The 24,654-nt window shown below is 38.0% G+C and overlaps 1 protein-coding gene across 1 annotated transcript in view; it reads left to right on the top strand.

Moving 5' to 3' along the window:
* The window catches only part of LOC127450661 (protein sidekick-2-like), a 219,289-nt gene that overhangs the window by 90,293 nt on the left and 104,342 nt on the right, over positions 1-24,654 (top strand). The window contains exon 2 of the mRNA XM_051714937.1: positions 20,263-20,422. Coding sequence (XP_051570897.1) covers positions 20,263-20,422 — 160 coding nt within the window. The remainder of the gene's footprint in view (positions 1-20,262; positions 20,423-24,654) is intronic.

Here is a 24,654-nt window from a genome sequence, read left to right as displayed (position 1 = left end):
TTATGACATAAACTATTTATGATTCTGTACTATTTCTTGGTCACTTGTGAAATTAGCAAATCTGTGACATTGAGCATGTTAACTGCTTTGTACAAAAGGACAGGTTTTCTTGCTTCAATTGAAGCATACAAGATTGGAACATTTTCCGAATAATATGCATTGTGAAAAGTGGTAACCTGCAATAGTTAAGGATATATTTCTATCTGATTTAACCCCTTAAAATTTGGTTTGTTGGTGTAACCTATTGTATTCAGGTTGATTCATTGCTAAATAATATTTTTGAGTTGAATAAAACTGGTAAATTTAGATGTTATCACATCAAGCACATTTTTAGGTTAATATTTTTTCAGTGTGGATCACCTTTGCATAAACTTTTGTCCTTGTCAGCTAAATTGCATGCTTTCATAACAGCAAAAGGGGGACATGCCACCTAATAAATTCTGAAATTCTTGTTATTTTTTCAATTCACTCAAATTGTTATGCCGATAATACAATTTGCAAAAGGAAAAAAAAAACTGTATTAAATTAGAAATAGGCAAAATAGAAGCACTTTCACTAGTGGACACCACTGTATTTCTATGGGCTCTGTTTAACTGGATTGCACACAAAATGGTGGCAGATTTCTTTAGCCCTATATGCATAGACTGCTTTAGTGATAATCATTTTAATTTGATCTTGATCTGTGATGAAAGTGAAGCTTTAGATTTGGACTCAATAAAGCATGCTTGCTCTCCTAGAAGCAGCTCTTATCTAAAATCAAAATGTAATTTACTCTCTCTGAGCAAATGCTTATAAATAAATCTGAATGTATTAGTATAATCCAGTGCATCATCAGTGCGTAAGTATGCATGGCTGTGTTTAAGTGATTCTAATAAAATTCTTAAACGCTTAACGGCAGTTTAAAATACCAATGCACTGCTCACCACTGTGACGCCAATGTTCTTTAATGGGGTTTCATTTAAATATGTTCATTTGTGATTTTCCCCACCAATTCATTCCATATCAGATATTGTAGACTGAGATTATCCCTGAGATTACAATGTGAAAGAAAGAAAAAAATGGGTCTCGCATATGCAAAATAAAACCATGACAAAATCAGCCCAGCGTCCCCCATCTGGGTTTCTATTGGTTTATCATTTGCTGATATTCATTTCCAAAAGTGGAGAGCTAACAGACGATTACGATGCAAATCGCAGGCCATAAATCTTGTCAATGTGGCAAGCAGCAATAATCTGCCAAATCACTAGCCCGGTTGGTGCCAGAAACATTAGAGCCATCGGCTTCTCTGATGGTGGGACTTCATGGCACTGTGTGACTGTAGCCCATGTCACTGGCTGCATAGGGTTGCACCGTTATGACAAAAATCATAATTGTCAGTAACTTCCCTTGATATTGTAATCATGGTTATTTATTTCAGTGAATAGAATTTACATTAAAGGTTCACCCCAATATATATATATATATTGCCATTATTTACTCAACCTCATGCTATTCCAAACCCATATGCAGTTAGATTATTTTTTAGTTATCTTTAGTTAGCTCCAATCCTACAGTCAAATCCAATCCTTAATTATAATTTTTATTATTTATGTGATTAATTGTTAGACTGCTATTGCTTTGTAAAAGCCAACAGGTGAGACCTTTAAAAAAGAGTGTTTAACTCATGTGGTGAATGGTGGAAAAGGAGGAATGAAATGGTTGTTTTTACTCCAATTTTATTATTTCTGTCCCTGAGGGATAAACCTAAAATTATGTGAAAACTAAAATTGCTGTCTCTATAATTCTTTCCTCGTGGTCGCTGTTTATCTCTCTAATGCTCCCTCTCTCTCTCTCTCTCTTTCTTTTTCTTTGTCTCACTCTACCTTTCTCTCTGTCTCTTAAGAGCTCCTGAATATTTATAAGAGGATGTCAAAAATAGAGCTAACCTTGATTTTACTTTCACAACTTCAACCCTGCATTGAACCTCTCATGCTGCAGTTTCCAATATACTCTTGCATATAAATTGGATTTGTTAGTAGGAGGTTGCCGGTGTGACATCTGGGTGGGGTGGCAAGTTTTTCTTTTTTTCCTACAGCAAGGGTTTTGGTTTTCACCTTGGCTGCAGGAAAACAGCAATACCAGTGTTTTAAAGTTTAGCCTGACAGACAGTCAGACATATATTTCAGATAGCAGAACCAACTGTTGCCCAGCTAAAGGTTTTGCACTTTTTACCTCAAGCAGAGATTTTGCGATGGGAGCCAGAAGAACTCTGCAGAAAAGAAAGAAAGCTCTGCAGATTTATGCAGCATTGGAATGGTCCCTAATTCACAAAGCCTTTTGATATTTTCCATCACTTTTGTTTTTGTTTATTTATTGTGGCTAATTTGATTATGCTTTAAAGGATGGCAGGAGCTGCATAACGATCAGTTTGTGTTCCACAAAAAAATACATGTATATATAACAGCATGGTTTGGTACAATATGAGGGTAAGTAAATGATGACCAATATAACTTTCTTTTCTACATGGAACACTAAAGGTGAATTTTTAAAAAGTCTTCAAAAACTTTTGTTGACTTGTATCACATGGACGTGGCATTCATTAGTTTTTTTATTTCTCTTCTGAAACTCTAGAGAAGACAGATGTTCGATTATTAAGGTCTGTTTCTCAGGGGAAAAATCTGTCAAGTAGGAGATTTTAGCACAAGCCTCTATTTGTTCTCAATTTAATCCTATTGCTCTCTAGGAGAAACAAGTTGATATTAAAGAGATCATCGCCCTATATTTCCTTTTGCTACACCCTAACCTGTGCTGTCGAAATATCCCTGTAACCAGAGTGCATGAACTGAATCTGCATTAGTATGCAGTTCTTACAGCAAAGTGCTGATCCAAAGCAGCCTTCTCCGCGGTTCCTGACCTCTCCCATGTTTGTAAAACCAGATGCTTATTCAGTCTATTTTTAAAGGTGTGGTCAGTCTCGCTCAAACTCTAGAATTCCAGGAAGTTTATCTGTATGGGTGCCATGTTAACCGCACTGCACGTTGTAGATTCCAGCCGTGGCTGCTTTCGCTGACTATAGAGGTTAATTGTACCCGCCCTCACAAGGCAAGACCATCACCGGCCACCATTGTGTCCCGGCAAACACAATAATTAGTGTTTTGAAAAGAACTCCTCTCGCCTTTTGTTTCCGAGCAGTGGCTTTCAGCTGCTTGCGCACAATATCGGGGTAATTGAGAACTGAGATGAGATTCACAGAGGAGACATGTAAGACGTGTGAGAACAATGTCATTAGCATAATATCAGAGTGTTCAGATCGGTGCCTGTTGTCTGCTCAAGCGTTTGGTTTGTTCTGCATGCACATGTGCATGCAAGTGCTGAAAAAGGGTTCCCACGGTCATGAAAAACCTGGAGACGTCAGGTAATTTAAAATTGTACTTACCAGGCTTGGAAAAGTCATAGAAATTAATGAAATCTTAAAAAGTCATGGAAATTTCTATAGTGAAGATGCATTGTTTTAGAGATGCTCTGCTAACCCTAACCAACCCTAACCCTAATCATATCCCTAAAGAAAAAATCAAGCATTAATTGTATAGCTCCATACTTCTCCATGCTTCTTCCTGTATGCACTCAAAAAATATATTTTAGTTATATCTATATTATAATTATTATTCTATTTTTTTTTTTTTTTTTTTTTTTTTTTTACTATTTTTTACTATTCCATCAGTTTGGATTTTGTAATGTTTAACCAAATTAAATAAAGCTTAAAATAGTTAATTATTTTTTATTTTATTGTATTGCAGATTATTCTATTCAATGTAATGAAATTTTGTTATGAAATTGAAATGCTGGAATCTTTAAATAATTTGAGTGTGTCAACAATTGACTCATTTGTGTCTATTTTTAATTCTCCAACCTTTGAGCAATAACATTGTTGTGCGGTCCAAATTGTGAACGAAACATTCTCTTGAGCGGATTATTTTGAATGGAGTGGTCAAACTAGTTAACATATCGATCTGAATTTACATTCTTGGGTAAGGATTTAAAAAAATAATAATCACAAATGACTGGAAAATGTCATGGAAATTCATTGCACAAAAAGTGTGGGAACTGTGTGACTGCTTCTAAATGGAGCCAGTTGCTGCAGTCTAAACACAGATCCAGGGTTCCGGCTGGAACACAATCTCTCAGAATGACACATTGCTTGGGGGGTCACCGGTCAGTGATGAGGTGTTTAGGGATGTAGAGTGCTTACTCTCAGTGGATGGGGACTGCATTTATGGAAGTGGGGTTATGGAAGTCACAAGGGAGGTATAATTACACCATCTCTGTGAACACCAACAGCCCGATTAAGAAGAATGATGGGGGAAAATGGTGGTCGAAAGTGTGTGTGAACCGTTACACATTGTAGTGCTACACACTGTAGACCACAGAAATATATACAGTATATATAGATATACAAGTATACAACTGCAGGGAAAAAGTATATGAACCCCTTGTATTTACCTGGATTTCTGCATAAATTGGTCATAAAAGTTGATCAGATCTTCAAGTAAATCACAAAAACAAACACTATGTTGAACATTAGTAGCACTTAAGTAGTACTTAATCTCTATTGCACATTTCTTAAAAGCATTGTTATCTAAGGGAGTGTTTCCCAACCACTGTGCTGCGGCACACTAAAAAGAACATTATTGAAACTCAAAATTATTATTATTTGTCTATTATTGTGGTCTTTTCTGATAAAAGTCATGCTCAGCAGTTTAAATAGGCTACTGTAGGAAAATGATACTGTAGCTCAGCTTAATGTTTATAATTCTTATACTGAAGTCAGTAGATTTGTAGCCATGCAAGTTTTAATAAAGGAAAAGGTAAGGACGTTATTGAAACTATTATTAGACTATTATTGTTGTCTTTTTGGATGAAAAATAATGCTCAGACTGAAGGAAGACTATAGATCTGCTTTGTTCTTTTAATGCTTAAACACTATAAAGTCTCTTCGGTCATGAACGACTCAAAATGATTCACTGACTCACTCATAGCACATAAGATGCTCATTTGTCCCCATACCTAGTGACATTTCCAGAAGGGGTCACTGAACTAATCAGTTAATAAAATTGAACAAATTTTTGAAACAGAAGAAAGCCTCACCAAAATACTCTTTATTTTGCAGCTAATTCTGCACAATTGTAAACTTGAATAAACTTAAATCACTAAAATAGCTGTGATTAAAAAATTACTATCACTAAAATAGCTGGAATTGGTGCTTTTAGCTTATTCTTTAAAAAAAATATCCCCAGAAAAATTTTCGTGGACCAGTGATTGTCTTACCTTTTTCGCCCCTCATGAGTTTGCATCCCTGTAATTTGTTGTGGCATTGCAAGAACAAATCTACAAATTAGAAAAGAAGCAAATTTGTTGTTTATCATTACCTATTTAGCGCTCTTGCCACCTGTGACATCACACAGCGTAGCCTGCCTATGTGATTGTTTTGTTTTTTTGTTTTTTTTGCATAGCCAAATTTCAAACATTACAAGTATACACGCTACTAAGACGGACAGAAAACATGGACAAGTTCTTGAAAAGGAAAAATATTGATGATGGTTAGTCTATGTGGGATAGTGGTGTGCCGTAGAATGTTTTAGTCGTAAAAAGTGTGCCGTGGCAGAAAAAGGTTGGGAAATACTGATCTAAGGAGTACATAAAAACGTGCGGCAATGAATTAGTTTTGAACCACTCGTAAGTCCATTAAAAGCAACTTGTATCTTTCTTGCATCTTTCACAGTTTATCAGAGACAAAAGGACATTTAATAAATTATATTATTATATTTTGATCATTGGAAAGTCATTGTGCTACAGTGTTTCAGAGGATAAAAAAGTGTTAAAAAATCACATTGAATTTACATTACTTGCATTTCTTGCATGTCACTTCCATTCATCTGAAACAACATCTTTGCAAAAATTTCATTTATTTAAAATGCTGCTACATCACTCAGTATCATCTGCTCAAAATTCTGTTATGCACTGCAAGACGTTGTATTGGAGCAATGTAAGAGCACAGAGGATTAGAAATAAGCTGGAACTCATGTCCTTGGAATCAGCTATTTTTTTTTATTTTTTTATTTTTTCCGAATAACAAACCATTAAAGTTTTTTAAAACATGGGACCTATCTCTCCTACTTGGGTGGTAATGTAAGGTGGACTTTGAGGAATGGACTCCATGGTCTTGCATGGACTTGAAATGGGATTTTTGTGTCTTTTTTAATTTTTAATTTATTTATTTTAACTTGAACTATCTGTAAATTTCTTAAAGACATATACTGCATAAATTTACAATAAATATATACACAAACTAGCTTGTGCTCCCAGAAGAACCAGCTTCAAGCCTCAACATTTCCTTCTTTTATCTGTAAGGAAATACATAATTCATTCTCTCTTTCCAAAACCCCAGTGGAAAAACCTGTTGACAACTCCAGCATTGCTAGTCAGCAGTTTATATTGTGTTTTAAATGTTGGTCTCTGGCATGGGAAGCTGGTGTCCTGGTGTCCCGACCAGACTTCTTAACTAGCCTGACCAGCAAGACTTTCTTGGACAACCTGACCTCTATCTTTGCTGGTGAACAGCATGCACCACACATTTTTATTTGGTGTGGCCACCAGCTGCATTAAGTACTGCAGTGCATCTCCTCCTCATGGACTGCACCGGATTTGCCAGTTCTTGCTGTGAGATGTTACCCCATTCTTCCACCAAGGCATTTCCAAGTTCCTGGACATTTCTGGGGGGAATGGCCCTAGCCCTCACCCTCCGATCCAACAAGTCCTAGATGTGCTCAATGGGATTGAGATGTAATGCGTAATGCGTCTCACATTACGGACATTGCAGTTTATTGCCCTGGCCACATCTGCAGTCCTCATGCCTCCCTGCAGTATGCCTAAGGCATGTTCACGCAGATGAGCAGGCACCCTAGCCATCTTTCTTCTGGTGTTTTTCAGAGTCAGTAGAAAGGTCTCTTTAGTGTCCTAAGTCATTTTAACTGTGACCTTAATTGCCTACCATCTGTAAGCTGTTAGTGTCTTAACGACCGTTCCACAGGTGCATGTTCGTTAATTGTTTGTGGTTCATTGAACAAGCATGGAAAACATTGTTTAAACCCTTTACAATAAAGATCTATAGAGTTTATTTGGATTTTACAAGATTATCTTTAAAATACAGTATCCTGAAAAAGGGACGTTTCTTTTTTTGCTGAGTTTATATTCACAACTAAATACTTAAGAATAGAATGTTTTGCTGTGTGGCTATTCTGGTCCACCATCTAGGCCAGCACCAAACCAGCACTAACTAACATAAACCAGCTTAAACCAGCATGCAACTTCAGCAATGCGTTTGTACTGTAAATTGGTCTTTTCAACAGGGAAGTACCACCATTGTACGTATTTCCAACCCAAACGCTTTCTTCTTCTGTTATCTGTTAGGACACTTTCTTGCTATGTTGGAAAACCAAGAATTCACATGCATCTCAAAATGCCATACACATATATTACAATGCCAGCCTCCAGAGACAATGCAAAGCTCCTGACTATTAACAAGCACTCTATCTCACCAACACAGGGGTTTCAGGTGTAGAGGAGGGGTTGGAATAAAGTGTGAGACATCCGAGAGCTTGTTCTGTGATGTTGGAGTGTCAGTATCTCTAAGGCCCAGTGAAATGACTGCTAGAACAGATGGGGTCCACACCGTCCTTTCCATTTGAAATTATTGCCTTGGATGCCATTTACTCGTGAGAAATGCAATGTGTGATATCCAGTAGGTGAGCCTTAAAGGGTGTATCTGCCCATAATTTAACTGCATATTTGTCATTTTTGCATTTGTATGTTTATTGACGCTTTCTTCAGCAAGCCTGGCATTAAGAGAGTGGGCTTTTGGACAGAATAGTGTCACCCGTCCAGGTGCTCGACCATTATGGAGCCAGTGAAATAATAATGTGTGGATGGAATGCTTTCCCACCACCCCATCAACTAATTAGGATCTAATTATCCAGGCAAGTGTAAACAATCACAGCAGATGGCAGAATGCACAGAATTAACTCTAATGACCAGGGGCTCAGTGGAATTCTCATTTCGATGCCTTTTTTTGTTATTTTCCTCCATTCTTCTTTGCCCTACTTTCTAAATACAGTTCGTAGTTGCCCGCTAAAGTGTTTTCCTGCTTCATATCCCTGGCTCTTTGTTCTTTCCATTATGTTGCAGGGTATGTTTGCGCATTGGAATCTCTTCAGCTCACCTGATGCCATTTATCTTCTCGCTAAGATCAAGTGAATTTGCAGCCCTCGCTCTTGTTTTCTGGTTTTGTTTTCCACCTACTTACTTTAGACAGGAAGACAAGTTCTAAGATATAGTTCTGTGAGGAGCGACACATAATTACAGCACACAACCCATTAAAACGCTCTCTATTTGACTTAAAAACCTGACCTATATATCTGTCCAGTCGTGTCCATAAAGAAAATTGATTCACAGGAGTCCAGTGGATGGAGAGAGAAGCGTGGAGTCAGGCCATCTGATTACAATTCTCAGAGGCATCAGGAGAAGTGTGAAAAATAGATGTGGATGAAGTATGAGGGTACACAGCATCTCGTTAATTGATGCTTGGCATGCGCTGTTGCCTCTCTGTGTTGTACCAATCGCTCTGGTGCCTAATTAATCTCCAGGATATCAGAGAAATGTCCCAGGGCACATGCATCCCCTGGTGTTGAGTGCGAAAGAGATTGAAAACCAGAGAAGGAGAAAGCGATATGAAACAGGAGGGAGGGAGGGATAGTGGAGAGCAGAGGGGACCAAACAGAGGTAAGTAGGGAAAGAAAGAAAGAAATAAAGAAAGAGAAGTCTGAGAGGAAGATGTGAGAAAACAGTGAGAGACAATATGCACAAAGCCAAAGACTGTGACAAAGTGAAGGAGAAAGAAGAAGTGACAAAAGATAAGAAAATAGATAGGTGTTGAAAGAAAGACAGGGAGCGAAGAACAACTGTGAGTGTCGGCATTGTGTCGATGCCGCCTTCAGGAGGCTGTGGTCAGATGATTAAATCTGGCGACCATTGACTGCCCACCATTCTGTCTTCACTCCTAATTAAATCTCTATTTGATAGCTCAATGCCACCTCTAATTATGTTTGAGTTACGTCACTGGCTGCCCGCAGCCTCTTGGATCAAAATCGCAATGCCTTGCTACATTACACCTCAATTAATCGCATCAATTACACATCCATTAACCCACGGCAACCTACTCATACTGCAGTCACAGAGAGATGTGCTGAGAAAACCTGAGGAGCTAATGAAATTCAGAGTTATGAAAGATTGCAAATTACCCCACAGACTGAATTGCAATGCAAGTCAAACAAAGTAAAAATGTCTTTATTATTCTGTCTCATTCAACAGACATGTGGTGCTGTCAAAAGAAAACAACAACAACAATAAAATAAAAGCTTTTTATGTCCATTTCAGCGCTAGCGCAATCTGGCTTCCATTACCTAAACAAAAGAACTATTGGAGCTTCTGAAGAGCCCATCCTCACGAATGTGATTTACCGGCCATAAATACACGTTGAAAGAACAGCATCCATTATCTCAGCACATAAATTGCAGATATGCAATTGGACTGGGACACCGAATGTGATGGCCCATGATAGCATTGCGGCCACACGGCTGTTGCATCTGTGTTTGTCTTAATGTATTGCCGCACTTATTTGACCTGGAGGGTAATGGGGCTCTTCACCTTGCTGCCAGGGTGGAGGGCACTTTGCACGCTTTGAGAGTTGATGAAGTGTAAATCGGCAGGGTGCCGGTTGTCATGGTGACAACCGCCGCTGACAGAGTGACAGATCAGGCTGACCTTCAGCAGGGACCAAAAGCGCAAGCGGGATTGTTCCTGTGCCAGCCTTGTACACTCACCTGGATCAGAAGACAGGCAAAAACACTCACAAATATAAATAGGCTTGTCCAAACTTGCGCCTAGGGCTAGGGGCACTGCCACCATTCCACCTCAGGGCAGTATAGCAAGTGCTATGATAGCTTCTCTCTTTTTGGTGGGAAAAAGGGAGCATTTCTCCAAGGTTCTGCACTAATGTGAGAAAGGGTATCTCTTAAAAATACCTTTAGTGTTGGAGTTGTAACCTTGTGGCGACCCAAGTTCGAGTCTTGGTGTCATGCCGAATTTAGTCCCCCTATGAAATCCTGACCCTCTTGGGTAGTAGTTTATAATGCCTGATCAGAAGTATCTGTTACTAATTCCTGTTAGAGCTGATCAAGTAAAAAGTGTATTTCCATGACCCCACAGGTGAGTATGTTTTTTATTTTTAGATGTAACTGCTTTTGGCTAACTTGCTAAAGCTAGCGCCAATATGTACGTTTGAAATGGCAAATTTGCAGCTTCTGTGTGGTAAAATGACCTTAGTGTTCCATTTGAGATGATACTACACTAAAATTCATACACTAGATGGCCGAGTACATAGTGTAAGTATGCCGTGTTAAGTGTGTCATTTGAGACAGAGCTAAAGAGAATTGTTTATTTTGAATTCAAGATCCTTTGCTAATCCTGTTCCCCCTCTCTTACCCCAACACTCTCCCCCCCCACCCCCCCATCGTTACCTGACTCCCACTCAATTTTCATATAATTTTTAATTTTTTTTAATAACTTAAACACACACCTTTAAGAGCCAGAGGTTGGCTAGGTATTGTGTCTACATGTTCTAAACCTCTGTGATGAGTGTAGAAGGATTGGCCAGCGTTCTTATGCACAGGTGTCAGAGAATTAAGCGGAAGGGGACATGGCCCCTGTGCTGGAATAATGGGAGGAAAGGAAGAACAAGTGTTCATTCCGCATCCCAAGAGTATGATTGTATGCCAGTGTGCTGCAGTGAAAGCTCAGAGGTGCTTGCTTTATGGATTCTGGCTGGTGTCTGTGGCCTTTGTCTCAGAGCTATTAGAATTCTGTGTGTGCTGCAGCAGCAGGCAGCCTGAATGGAGGGTTGCCATGCGATGTTGGCTGTCAGGTTCGTGAAAGTGCTTCTTTTTGTTTTGAAGACAGCCAGTGGTGGCGAGGAAAAAGAGGTGAAGAGATGGTCCCAGCCCAACCAAGCATAAACTGAAAATAAACGCCCCCTTACTCTGGCCAGCTCAGCTTGTCTGCTGCAGGTCTCCTCCACCACAGAGGAACCACCCCTGGGTTCTCCATTTGGACCAACATTCAATGCCACCCAACACCCACACTCAACAACAAAATGTAGAAAGAACCTTAACACAGCACATTTAACTCCAGTGTTGTGCACCAGTCAGAACTGAATTGAGAATACCAAGCTATTCCAGTTCAATTTCTGAATTTAAAAATGAATTTGAATTCAGGTAGAAAACAGGATGTATAACTGAAATTTAAATATGAATTTAATGAAGAAGAGTGAATTTAATGAATGAAATTCAGAGTAATTCACATACATTTGTTATGCTGCTTTCACATGCTATACGAGTTTCCAACAAGGAAGTTGCAAGTGAACGCCCTCTTCTACGCACGAAAGCGTGAAATGACACTGCATGCTCAAGCAAGCCTAATTTTTACTTCAGCAAGATTGTTTTGTGAAATTAACATCTTCAGAACTGACTTTCAAAAATCATAATTTGTCAAATAAATCTACCAAGGAGTTGCAATACCTGGAAAAAGCTCTCTAATAATATTTGTGATTTAAATTTTGCTTGCAATACATTTTGTTTCATCAGGGTACATGGTTACTTTTCAAAACTTGATCCGACACTGAATGCTCAAGCAGCCTAATTTACACTTAGAAAAATTCTGATGTTGCTGTAACAATGCAAAAAGCCAATTACCAATTTACTTGAAGTGAAAATCAGTCCTCCTTTCCTGTTTAATTAATCAATCGCACGATCATGCAGAACATCTCAGGTTTTTAAATCCATAAGGATCTCTTTCTCAATGGCAATACCTGCAGTGATGACAGCCGACTCGTCAGCAAGATATTGCGCTCTTAACTTTCAAATTACGTACATCACTTAAAGCGTGATTACTTCACTCAAGGCCAGCTAGAAGGCCTGGACTGGGACATATCCTTAAAACAACACCCACCAAGAACAAATAAATCAATCTGATTGGCTGATAAATATAATAATCTGACATTAGATGCCTTTTCACTTGCACTGTTGAGAGATTCTGTAGAATTTTTGAAGGCCAAACAGGGTGGAGCTCAGACTCACGTGCTGCTTCAGCTAATGAGCTCAGCTTCGGGCATGCAATTTGTGAAACAGATGTCACGCTTCGCTTTCGAGGAATAGATTCTGATTGGATAAACTTTTTTTTTTCCCCCGTTCGTTTTTAGATTATGAGTGGAAAGCTATTGAAAATACATTGGTAAAAAGGTGAATGAGAATAAAAGGATAAAAACATATTAATTTATTAGGCATGTAACGCCAGCAGAGAAGGCTTTGCTCGCCCTGAGAAATCACCACTGCTTTATGGCAACAAAGCACATTGTTGGGATGTAGGATAATTCCGAGCATAAATCAAGTTTTCATAACAATTATATCATTTTCAAAATAACATATCATCAAACACACAAAATGTTTTTTTTTTTTTTTTTCAGGAACATTAGTTGATATTAATAACAAATGTCTGAAATGCAACAATTTTTTTTTCTTTGCAAAAAAAAAAAATAATAATTAAAAAAAAAAAAAAAAAAAAAAATATATATATATATATATATATATATATATATATATATATATATATATATATATATATATATATATTCTTCAAATTGCAATTCAGTTAATTCCACTTCATGTCATTCCAATTCATGCCATTCAACTTTCTGTGTGGCATGGTAAATTAAATCCAAACTCATTTTTTCCAAGGAGGACAATTCAGAAATTCTGAATTTTGCCATCCTTGCTTCACTCACTCAGCATAGGCTGCCATGCCTCATATCTCCTGCCGTCCCCCATGAAGATCAACACAAAAAGCCCTCTTCCTTTGGGTTTATTTCCTATCTCGTTCACCTCCAAACCGCAGGGATTCTGATGAAAAATGACACCTGCGTTATGGCTCATTAACGCTGAGTTTAGCATCACCCTGACCTGAGGTTTCTTGCTCTCTGTGGGTATAGTCTCCTGCGGACCTTGCCTGCACACTCCAAAACAGGATTTTGTAGCGAGTAAGAAACGGAGCTGCTTAACCCTGCCTGAGCCCAAGCAGATCAAAGCCTGGCGCTCAGACACTGAAGGGGCCACAGGCACTGACTGACATTCTCATTACAATATGGAGATCACTCTCAGTACCAAGAATCTTAATGTACGAGGACAATGTCAGACCTCCGCAAACTACTGTAGTCCATGCTCTGCCTCCATTTCATGCAGACATAACCTTTCATCTGACATAATAGGAACCCATAGGAGTGAGATTTCCACAAAGTCAGCCAGAAAGACCCCATTCAGCTGCTCCTACCCTGCAGAGATCTCTCAGACCACAGAAGTTAAAGGTTTAGACAAACAACATAACTTTCAAAGGCAGTTTAGTATTTGTGCAATTGCCTCACCTAGAGGAACATTTTATTGCTCAGAGCTTTCGCCCTCAGAGCTCGGGAGATGTCTCAGATGTTTCTCCTAATTTTCTAAGGAGAAATAAACAGAAACAAATGAGTCACGCAGTAAGAGTAAAGAGCTATAAAGTTGCTGATTGCAAAATGGAAAAATCTCAGAAGCAGACTAAGTATTCATTTGCTCTCCATTTAAAGGAATATTCAAGGTTCAATACAAGTTAAGCTCAGTCGACAGCATTTGTGTCATAACGTTAATAACCACAAAAAATAATTTTGACTCCTCACTCCTTTAATAAAAGCAAAAATTGAGGTTAAAGTGAGGCACTTACAATGGAATTGAATGGGGCCAATAATCTGGGGGCTATGAGGTTTATAATTTTATACAAGCATTTAGGATTACTTTTACATTATTTGTGTATTATTTGAGCCGTAAAGTCAGCGTTTATAAGGTCCTTTTAGGGTTTGTGGTGTTACGTCGCCATGGCAATGAAGTTGTAAAATTGGACATAACTGTTCACATAAAAAGTTAATAAATGATTTTATCACACTAAAATCATGTTAACATGCATATTCTTCGTGTCTTGTGTCTATACTTTTGAAACAGTGAGTATTTTAACCTTTATGGATTGGCCCCACTCACTTCCATTCTAAGTGCGTCACTGGAACCCAGATTGCTTTTTGTGATAATCAACATTATGCCACAAATGCTGTCGATTGAGCTAAACTTGTTTTGAACCCGGAATATTCCTTTAAACTCATTGCTACTCATTGAATAGAAGAAACAATTGAGATCTCGAAGTGAGATTTTTCTTTCCAATCAAGACAAGATTTCATAAGATTGAGCAAACAATCGTAAAGCCAAGAGTCACACATACTTTCGCACACAATATGCACAACCATCCATCATTTCATTGGGGGGGGGGGGGCGGTATATGTTGCTTTTAACCAGTCAATTTGGAGCCGATTTTGGCATCTGAGGTCTCTAATGGTGGTATGTTTGTGCGGCATTGCTAAGTAGATGTGCCGCTCAGCTGGCTGTGCTGAATGGCAGTGCATTTACTGCAGTAGAAAATGACTGTGGTGGTACGGCTGGCGAGCTCGCTGCACTTAGTGTTTGGGGGGTGGCGATGGTGTTGGAATGACTGGCAGTCTATATCTGCTCATACAGGGATTGTTTTCAAGAGCATGTTACCCAATCGCGATGATTTGGAGGGTTGTACCAGGCTTGATGTTGTGTTTGTCTGTTAATTGTCCAACTCCCATAGATGACTAGAATTACCCATTCTTGATGCAGGAGTTTGTGCGGGAGTGTGTGTATGATCAAGTTTGTGTGTATTTTTTGCTTTTGTTAGACTTCAATGTGAACTTCAAATAGCCTACTTTAGTGGTTCTCAAGTGGTTTTGCCTCTGGACCCAGATTGGACATCAAGAGGTGACCCCAAAAACAGTACCAAAATTGTTTATCAAACATAAACATTGCAATGCATTAATGTTACCATGAACTGCATAGGCCAAACAACATGCAAAATTATTAATGTACAAAAAAGAAAATAATTTGTTGAGTGTTGAATGTTTGATCATTGTAAATGTTTTGGAAATAATTGCATTCTTTTCATTTGAGTAAAAATTGTAACAATGTTCACAATATTGTGAGTGCTGAATCATGAACGCAGTATAGTGAATAGAACTGAATCATGAGCTGAGTGAATCCTTACACCCCTAAAAATAATTAACATGACATTGGCTGAATAGAAGTCTGAATTTCAATGGTTTCATCCACTTAGGGGCCAGTAATTCACTGCGCAAAATGGTTATCCTTGTTGCTGGTGAACCCATATTAAATGCCAGGGTCGTATTTGTTTTAGGCATCTGCCTAATTTGGCTAGCTCCTACCTGAGTATTATAGGATGAGACAGGTCACTGGTACACTTATGAATAGAAGAAATCGTAATGCTGAATATAACGGCTCTAGGAGTGGAAGTCCCGCTTTAAAGTTAAAAGAGCCAATCATCTTTTTAAAAGAGACATCACGAGTTTTCATCGAGAGCATGCATATTGCCTAGACCCGCCTGAAAATGTTTGGTTTTAGCGTGATCTGAGCTAAAGGAGCACAATTTATGATACGACTGGGTAACACTTTACAATAAGGTTCCATTTGTTAACATTAGGTAGGACCTGTACCTCTATCAATAGAAAATCCCTAAGGCGTTTATGAACATGGCCGGCAAGTGACCTGACTTGTCTTAAAGTAGTAGTGCAGTCTAGCACATATGCAACCATACGCCATATGCCCACCTATTTTTCTGAGGATTTTGCGTATGCTCACCTAAAATCAGTTATTATACGCATGGCCGCCAGAACAGGGAGTAGACGCTGAGTGAATTGTGATTATTATTATATATATTTTTATAATTAGTGGAAGTTTAATAAGTTAAATAAGAGATTCTCTCTAAACACGCACAGAGCAGCTGGAGGAGGGAGTGCTGAACTGAAGGTCTTCAGCTGAGTGACCAATCAGAGCGTTCGTTTCATACGCGAATGGATATTTCCTAAGCAATCATATTTTCCGACATTAATGCTGTAAAATTGATATGCCGAATGTGCCAACAGTGCTGGAGTCACCATAAGTTTGCTGCTAAATGTGAGCATATTTATGCTTTTAAATACAACTTATTAAGCTATTAAACTTCGTGAAAGTACTGAATATACTTGTGCTAGTTTTTGATGATCTTTGCAGATGCTTGCCAAGTTATTTGAGTTGTCCCGTAATTGTTTTTTCTGCTATGGTTTTCTTCTATCAGTGGAGAGCCTCAAAGTCTTTGACGTCAACAACAAACGATGTGGGAAGCGTGGTTCCTCCCTTTTAATAGTCCAGAAGTGTATTTAAGAGATTTATTTTGCTATCCTAACTGTGCACCATTATAAGGTTTGTTGCATTTTATTATTTACATTTAGCACTGTTTTTCCCTTTCAGTGACCCTATCGGAACAGACCAACTAGTTGATAGCCACTGGTTTATATGACTCTATATGGGTTCAGTGGCACCCCTAGTGGAGAGACCCCATTATATGCCTCATAGGGGCAGAAGAATTAGTGCAATATTTAACTCAAGAGACAGCATCTACTAACAACCCCTCAACTGAGCTCCAGGGCTCACTACCTTATTGCCTCAGTTAATACAAGCTTTAATTAGCTTTTCACAAACACAGTGACAGTTGTATCCATTTCACCTACAGCGGATGAGTCAGCGCGATCGATACGTCACATCATCTTCTCATTGTGAAGAAAATGAAAGCACTTTGTCTACTGGCTGAAGGTGTGTACATGCAGGGCTTCGTGTTTGTCTGAGAGTCTGTATAATCCGGCTGTTTTCGAAACAGCTGAGGATGAATGGATTCCTCAGCACACTATAACTCATTCTGTCAGGTTTGCTGGGGGAGCATCTGCATCTTAAAGCTATCTTCAAACCTTCTTTCACTTGACCTGTCAGACCCCTGAACATCTATCATAACTTCAGATGCTTCCGGTTTCAGCTCCAGACCTGCACAAAATCACAACAGAGAAAAACAACAAAGAAACAAAATAGTTTCTTAGATTTTCTATTATTTTAAGAGGTCAAATTGGATTTGTTACATTGTGTTCAGCTCTTTGGCCTTAATGGCTCCTTCTTTGTCTCTGTCTCGCTCACTCTCAGTATGATGTGATTTATAAAGTAAGACATGTTCTTGGATAACTGTCCTTTGTTGGTATGGAACAACGTTCATGAAATAATGAAACAACCATAGCTCGGTCTGAGACATGGCTTGTTAAGTAGTGCATGTTGTGGGCAACAAGAATTTGTGTCATTTCTCATTGCCTTCTTAGCATTATAATTGGCTGATTATCTGGTTAATAACCTTATCACCTATCATGTTTGCAACTGGTCCACAAATCGGCCTGAATGGATCAAACTGGTGTAATGGATGTATTCATACCAAAGTGAACAAAGTAAGCCACTTGGACATCACCACTTGTAGCCACATTTTAATCTGAATGAACTTGAAATGAACTTGAATGGCAAAATTATCTGTGAATGAGCCATTTTAGTGTCAACTTAGTGAGGTTGGTTAAACTGAAAGTGCATCTCCATGCTGCAACCTTCATGACACCTGCTGTGTTTATTGAGGGTTTGTTGACTGATGGTCTGAAAAGAATCTCGTTTTTATAAATAATAATAACTCAGCGACAGCTTGTGTTAACACATATATGATACATGAAATTTGCTTGTTAATGTATTGTTGTCATTAATATTTTTGAAACCATTAATAAACTGTTAAAAATGCATAAGGATCAATGATGCAACTCTTTTTTTTTTTCTGAATCTATTAAGTTATACATAAACACATTAAAAATGCAATTCACATGCAATCCACAACAATTACTTGAATGCACCTCTATTGTAATGAACACTTTAAAAATTATTTTAGCCTATTTTTAAGATTTACGCATTTCAATTTCATAAAAACATTTCCATCAAATTGAATTGTTAAATTTTTTAAACAAATCAAATGAATACAATTAAAAAAATTATATATATATATAAACACTACCAGTCAGAAGTTTTGAAACACTTGACCGAAATGTTTCCCATGATCTTAAATATGCTTAAATGTTTGAAATTAGTTTTGTAGACAAAAATATAATTGTGCTACCATATTAATTTATTTCATTATAAAACTAAAATTTAATAATAAAAAAAAAAAAAAGTTTTTGAAATTGATGATTTGGACCAAATAATAAAGAAAAGCAGCCAATAAATGCCCAACATAGATGGGAACTCCTTCAATACTGTTTAAAAAGCATCCCAGGGTGATACCTCAAGAAGTTGGTTGAGAAAATGTCAAGAGTACATGTCTGCAAATTCTAGGCAAAGTGTGGCCACTTTGCAGATGCTAAAATGTAACACAGTTTTGATTTATTTGGGATTTTGTTTAGTCACAACATAATTCCCATAGTTCCATTTATGTTATTCCATAGTTTGAATGACTTTACTATTATTCTAAAATGTGAAGGAAAAAAAAATATAATAAAGAATGAGTAAGTGTTTCAAAACTTTTGACTGGTAGTGTAGATATATATATATATATATATATATATATATATATATATATATATATATATATATATATATATATATATATATATTTTAATTGTATTTGTTAATAAAAAAATAAAATAAATATTAATTTTTTTTGTTTTTGTACAATTTGTTAATTGTAAAAAAATTTGCCTTTTAACAATATAAAAATATATTAATAGTATATGTAAGTATATATATAATAGTATATATAAAATGTTTTTAAAATTCTTTTTCAAGAAATAATAATAAAATATTATTTCAAACTACTACTTGTGCCATTTCATCTTTTAATGAGACTTTAAAAAAAAACTGAAATTTAAAACATACTAATTAATACAGTATATATATATACATATATATATCAAGATATCTTGGTATCAAGAGATCCCCAAATTTTCCACTTTTTAATAAGTGATTGAACAGTACTGACACCATTTGGGTGATTTCTGTTATCATTATGATTTAAAAAGGAGCCAAACAACTATGTGATGATAAATGGCTTCATATGATCACTATCCTTAAATAAAAGACAGGTTTTTACATGATCGGTCATATTTTCAAAATCAATGCCAAAATTTCACAATTTCTGCCAGGGTGTGCAAACTTTTGAGCACAACTATATATATATATATATATATATATATATATATATATATATATATATATATATATATTATTATTATTATTATTAATATATTTTAATATTATTAAAAGGCACTTTTTGTTCAGGTCAAATGGAGTATTCCTGAGAAATTTTTTTAAAATTTTATCTCCGAATTTAATGATATTTATAAAACTTTTTTTACATCAATGATAAAGTTGTGTTAAAGATATATGTTCAAGATGCAAGAAAAGTATTTTAATGATTTTTTTTTGTAGAAAACCATAACTTTATTATTATTATTATTATTATTATTATGAAACTAACATGGACACAAAGATTACATTTTAGGAACTTGACACGTGTGTTTTAAACTAGATTTTAAAAGATTTCAAATTTTTATCACCACAAACATCCATATTTGTCAATGACCAATACATTTCTGACTTAGTTTTAATAAGAAGTGTGATAATATAATGTAAAAAATGCAAAAATATCATGGCATCGGTTGCTTTTTGATAGGCCCAGTTCTATGGTTAATGATGTTCCATACTGTATGCTTCTAATCCCAAAACTGTTTAAACATCAAATGGATCTTGAATTTTCAATGTAAAAAACAAAAAACAAAACACTGTTCTGCACTTACACTTCTGCTGTAGCACTGTACTGTTCTAGTCTTCAGTTGAAATTTGGTATGGTAGCACTGCTTGTTTTGTTTTCTCCCTTGGATTAATCTGCTTGTATTATTCACATTTGTAAATAGCTTTGGATTGAAGCGTCAGCTAAATATATAACAAATAGATGTAAATGTCTATGTTACTGCAACCCTAAGCCAAACTCTAAACTTAACCTTAAAATCTGATTGGCTGACAGCATTGTTGTTCCAGGACTAAAAAGGATGTTGATCCAGGAACATGTTGTACTTGGGTGAACCACATTAAGCCTCTTTCTTTTTTTCTCGCTTCACCCCTTTCCCAGATGACGTTCCACCCTACTTCAAGATGGAGCCAGTGGCAACCCAGGTCCACCTGGAAGGGAATCGGTTGGTTCTCACCTGTATGGCTGAGGGCAGTTGGCCCCTGGAGTTCAAATGGCTTTACAATGGTACCGAGCTGATGCGTTTCTCCCTGGAGTACAGGTGGGAGCAGGGTCATTATAGTTCTAATTTTTAATTTTCAATTTTATTCAGGTGTAATTAGTTTTCACTGTTAGTTTTAGTTTTTCTGCGTTTTCTGGTAGAGTTTTTGTTTTTCGGTAACTCTTTACAATAAGGTTCTGTTGTTAACATTATAAATGCATGAGGTATCATGAACAATAAACAATATTATTTTCACCGCATTTATTAATCTTGTTTTGTTCGAATTTATACATATAAAATTGTTCATTGTTACAGTTCAAATTTTAATTTTAAAAATGTTTTAGTATATGTTGAAATTAACATATTGTTCACTGAAAGTTCATGTTAGCTAATATAGTTAATGTTAACAAATACAGCCTTATTGTAAAGTGTTACCAGTTTTCAATAGATTTAGTGTTTATTTTACTTTTAGTACTTTAGAACAAAATTCTCATTTTCTGATATCTATTTAAGTAATGTCTGATTTCTTTTTAGCGAGTCAGGGGCACTAGAGAACTGTTATCCTCTTGAGATGTGGCACCTCATTCCCTGAGCAGCCATGAAATCACACTCATTGCCTCTCAGCTCACATTATATGAGCAAGAGATGTATTTTCTGAACGATCGCTGTTGTCCGTGTTTTGTTTTATGTATTCTACATAAATGTTATATCCCTGGTGAGGCGAGTGCAGAATTATCCATCAAGAAAGAGCAGGTAGCCAAGTACCTTGTGAATTATTTTCAATAGCTGCAAGAGCTATGTAATATTTATATTTGAAAAGGCAAAGTAATTGGTTTTCTCTTAGCTCATGGTGAGGAGGGTGGGCTGTAATTTTTGCCCTCACTCTGTGTAGCTGCTGACCACAGGACTGCAGATGGAGCCTTTATAAAGTATCTGGATTTGCATTTAAAGGAATTCTAATGGCTTCAAAAGCCTGCAAAAGACAAACCTACCAGCAGTGCTTACCACAGTTGTACACCATTCAAAATTGGATTGAAATTGCTTTTAAAATTCCATGTTTTTCACAATATATTTTATTTTTTAGTATGAATTACCCATTAACATGTTATCATACTCACAAAAGAAGGTATTGTCAGGGTATTGAGATGCAGGACTCAAATGCAGGTGATCAAAAATTTTATGAAACAGTCAATGAAACTCAGAGTAAGCAGCATAGTAGGAAATGTCTGTGGATGGCTCGCTGAGTGGAATGGAAGTACACCCAGGGAGAGAACACACACCAGGCACCCAGCGAAACGTCACCACCAGCAAGTCCATGGGGTCTGGCTGGAAACAGAGGGTGCAGACACTGGGTTGGCAGCAGAGAGGAGAACAGGTAATTGGTAAATAAAAAATAAAAAAGGACAAAAATAAATACAAGAAGCAAATTAGACAGAGTAGACAGAATAAACTTTGAGAGGGAGATCGCTCAATAAGATTAATGGCTAGAACTCTTCAGAGACTGACACAAAATGATGCAGCCTGGAGATAAACCAGCAACAAACTGGCAAGTGGAGGGGAAAGAAATACACGCAGACAAACGAGACACAGGTTACGACAATTACACCTCCAACCGGCACGCTGATTACCCCGACGGGTAACACATGTGTGCCGGCACGTGACAACTGTCAAAAACTCCAAACACAACAAAGAACACGAGGCAGCACGCCACCTGCATGCACACTCACACATAAACACAGTGGATCACACAGCAATGGCTGATCGGCCCAGAGTCCTGACAGTACCCCCATACTGAGGAAGCGTCACCTGGCACTTCAAGGGACTCGGCCCTGTGATGTCGGTTGAAGTCATGGATGAGAGAGCAGTTCAAGATGTCCCAGCCAGAACCCAACTTCTCTCCTCCGGACCATACCCCTGCCGATCAAGCAAATACTGATTCCCCCGGCCCCGACGTCCAGTAATCGACTGACCGTATAAGCCGGGACCCATCAATAAGTCTAGAGGGAGGGGGTCCGGGAGTGACGGTGGTCTGAAATGGGGACCGCAAGATGGGTTTGACTTTGGAGACATGGAAGACCAGGTGTATGTTTCGCAAGGCATGGGGCAGCTTCAGGCAGACAGACACCAGACTGAGAACCTTAGCAACAACAAAAGGGGCAATAAATCTGGGAGAGATTTTACAAGAGGACACTTTGAGCGGTATATCTTTGGCAGACAGCCAGACCTTCTGGCCGACCATATACCTGAGAGGTGCCGACTCTTGATATGTCTCCCGGCCCTGAGAAACACCACTCTAGCCATTCTCCACATACACCGACAACGTGATAGAAATGCATGGACCGAGGGCACTGCTACATGGAGTTCGAGCTAGGGGAATAGTGGTGGTTGGTACAAGATGCAGCACTGAAATGAGGAGAGACCTGTAGATGATGGCAGCTGTGAGTTGTAAGCATACTCGTCCCATGTAAGCCGTTCGCTCTAGGATGAGGGGTTCCTAACGGCCACACAAAGAAGCAGCTCCTCTAGACTCTTGTTAGCCTGCTCAGTCTGGCCGTTGGCTGGGGGTGAAACCCAGATGACAAACTAACCGAAGCTGGTGACAAAACTCCCAGAACCGGGACATGAACTGGGGAACCCTGTCAGAAACCACATCCGTTGGAATGCCATGAATCTGAAAGACATGATCCATGACAGTGGTCGCTGTCCCGCGAGCTGAGGGGAGTCCAAGAAGCGGAATAAAGTGCCCCGGGTGTACCTGAAGAGACAGAGAAAAATCAAGACAACAACAACAGTCCACAGAGCATCTCGAAGAGATCCCTAGTGACAAAATCTTTCCAGCAGTCTCCTGCCTCTCAGACACTGAAATGTGTGGCTGTGTGTGTGTGTGTGTGTTTATGTGTTTGATTTGCTTGTGAGTGTGGACCAGCACACTTCATGGTATTCCTTATGTCCTCTGATCAAAGAAAAAGCTTGAATCCACTACAGCATGTCTTACAGTACAAACTTGTAATGCTAATGCATGAAACTAAGGAGACGGCTGTGTAAAAATTAGCCATTTGTGACTAGTTGAGTTAAAAGCACCACTGCCCACATGCTCTACTTTCTCTTTATCACTTCATTTAACTAATAGGTCTCGCCATGGGGCTCGTGACTGAAGCAGTGTGCGTAGGTGTATGAAAACACCCTTGCATACTTCACTTTTTATGATGGCCAGTGCCTGTAACTCTAGTGTTATTTTTTATTTCAAAAGAATTCGTGGCTACGATCACAAGCTTTCAAAGAGACCTACACAACCCATATCCAAGGATCGGATCATGCCCCTGTGAGTCTGAAGGGCAGGGTCATCATCAGTGGGGGACAAACAGGAATATTGTCACAGCCCCTGTGGTGAAGGGGGCCCACTAAGGACCTCTGTGGTATAGCCTACTCATTGGGTGGGGTGTATAGGGGGCCAGTTGAATTTTAGCGAACACCCTACCCCTGGGCAAACGTATCTGGATCTCCCTCCAACTGGCAGACCCCATATTCTACTTTCAGTGACAAGGGTGATTTGGCAAAAACACCTAAAAATCAGTAATATTTAAAGTAGTATAGAAAATTTGAGTAGTATTCAACTAATGACAGTTTGAACTCCCAGCCTTACCTGAGCTGTTGATCCAAGAATTGGTTCTAATTTAGAACCTTTTTTCCATTAAAAAAAAAATATTTTTTTAAATTCTGCAATAACATGTTCGTGAATATCAGTTCTGTTAATGGCCCTCAAACGTGCATTCTTCCACCGATGCAGATAGGAAACTGTGCTAAAATACTCTGACAGTGTTTCCTGCGCTACCATTTAGTGGCACAGCAACACCTTTACTAAATTAGCAGCGTGAAATATACAGTGCGACCGGTGTAGTCTGATTCCTGAACAAATGACTCTTGTGAGCCAATTCTTTTTAATCTGCAGTGCAAAGTATACAGCACGTCCAGTGTAGTCCAATTCCCAAACAAATGACTAATGAGTCTTTGTTATACTGTATATACTCTGCAAAAAATACAGCGAGAGCAGTGTAGCGATACCCAAATTAATGACTTCTATGAGTTGGTTATTTTAAATCTAAAGCGCAAAACAAACAGGGCAAACAGTGTTGTCTGATTCCCAAACAAATTACTCTAATGAGTCGGTTCTTTTGAATCTAAAGTGCACAACATACAACGCGACCAGTATAGTCAGATTTCCAAACGAATTACTCTCATTATTCGGTTCTTTTGAATCTGCACTGCGAAATCTTGGCACAACCAGTTTTGTC

The sequence above is a fragment of the Myxocyprinus asiaticus genome, chromosome 13, assembly GCF_019703515.2.
Source record: "Myxocyprinus asiaticus isolate MX2 ecotype Aquarium Trade chromosome 13, UBuf_Myxa_2, whole genome shotgun sequence".
Classification (NCBI taxonomy): Eukaryota; Metazoa; Chordata; class Actinopteri; order Cypriniformes; family Catostomidae; genus Myxocyprinus; species Myxocyprinus asiaticus.
Note: the sequence above shows the minus strand (reverse complement) of the source record. Positions and strands in the feature narration are given on the sequence as shown.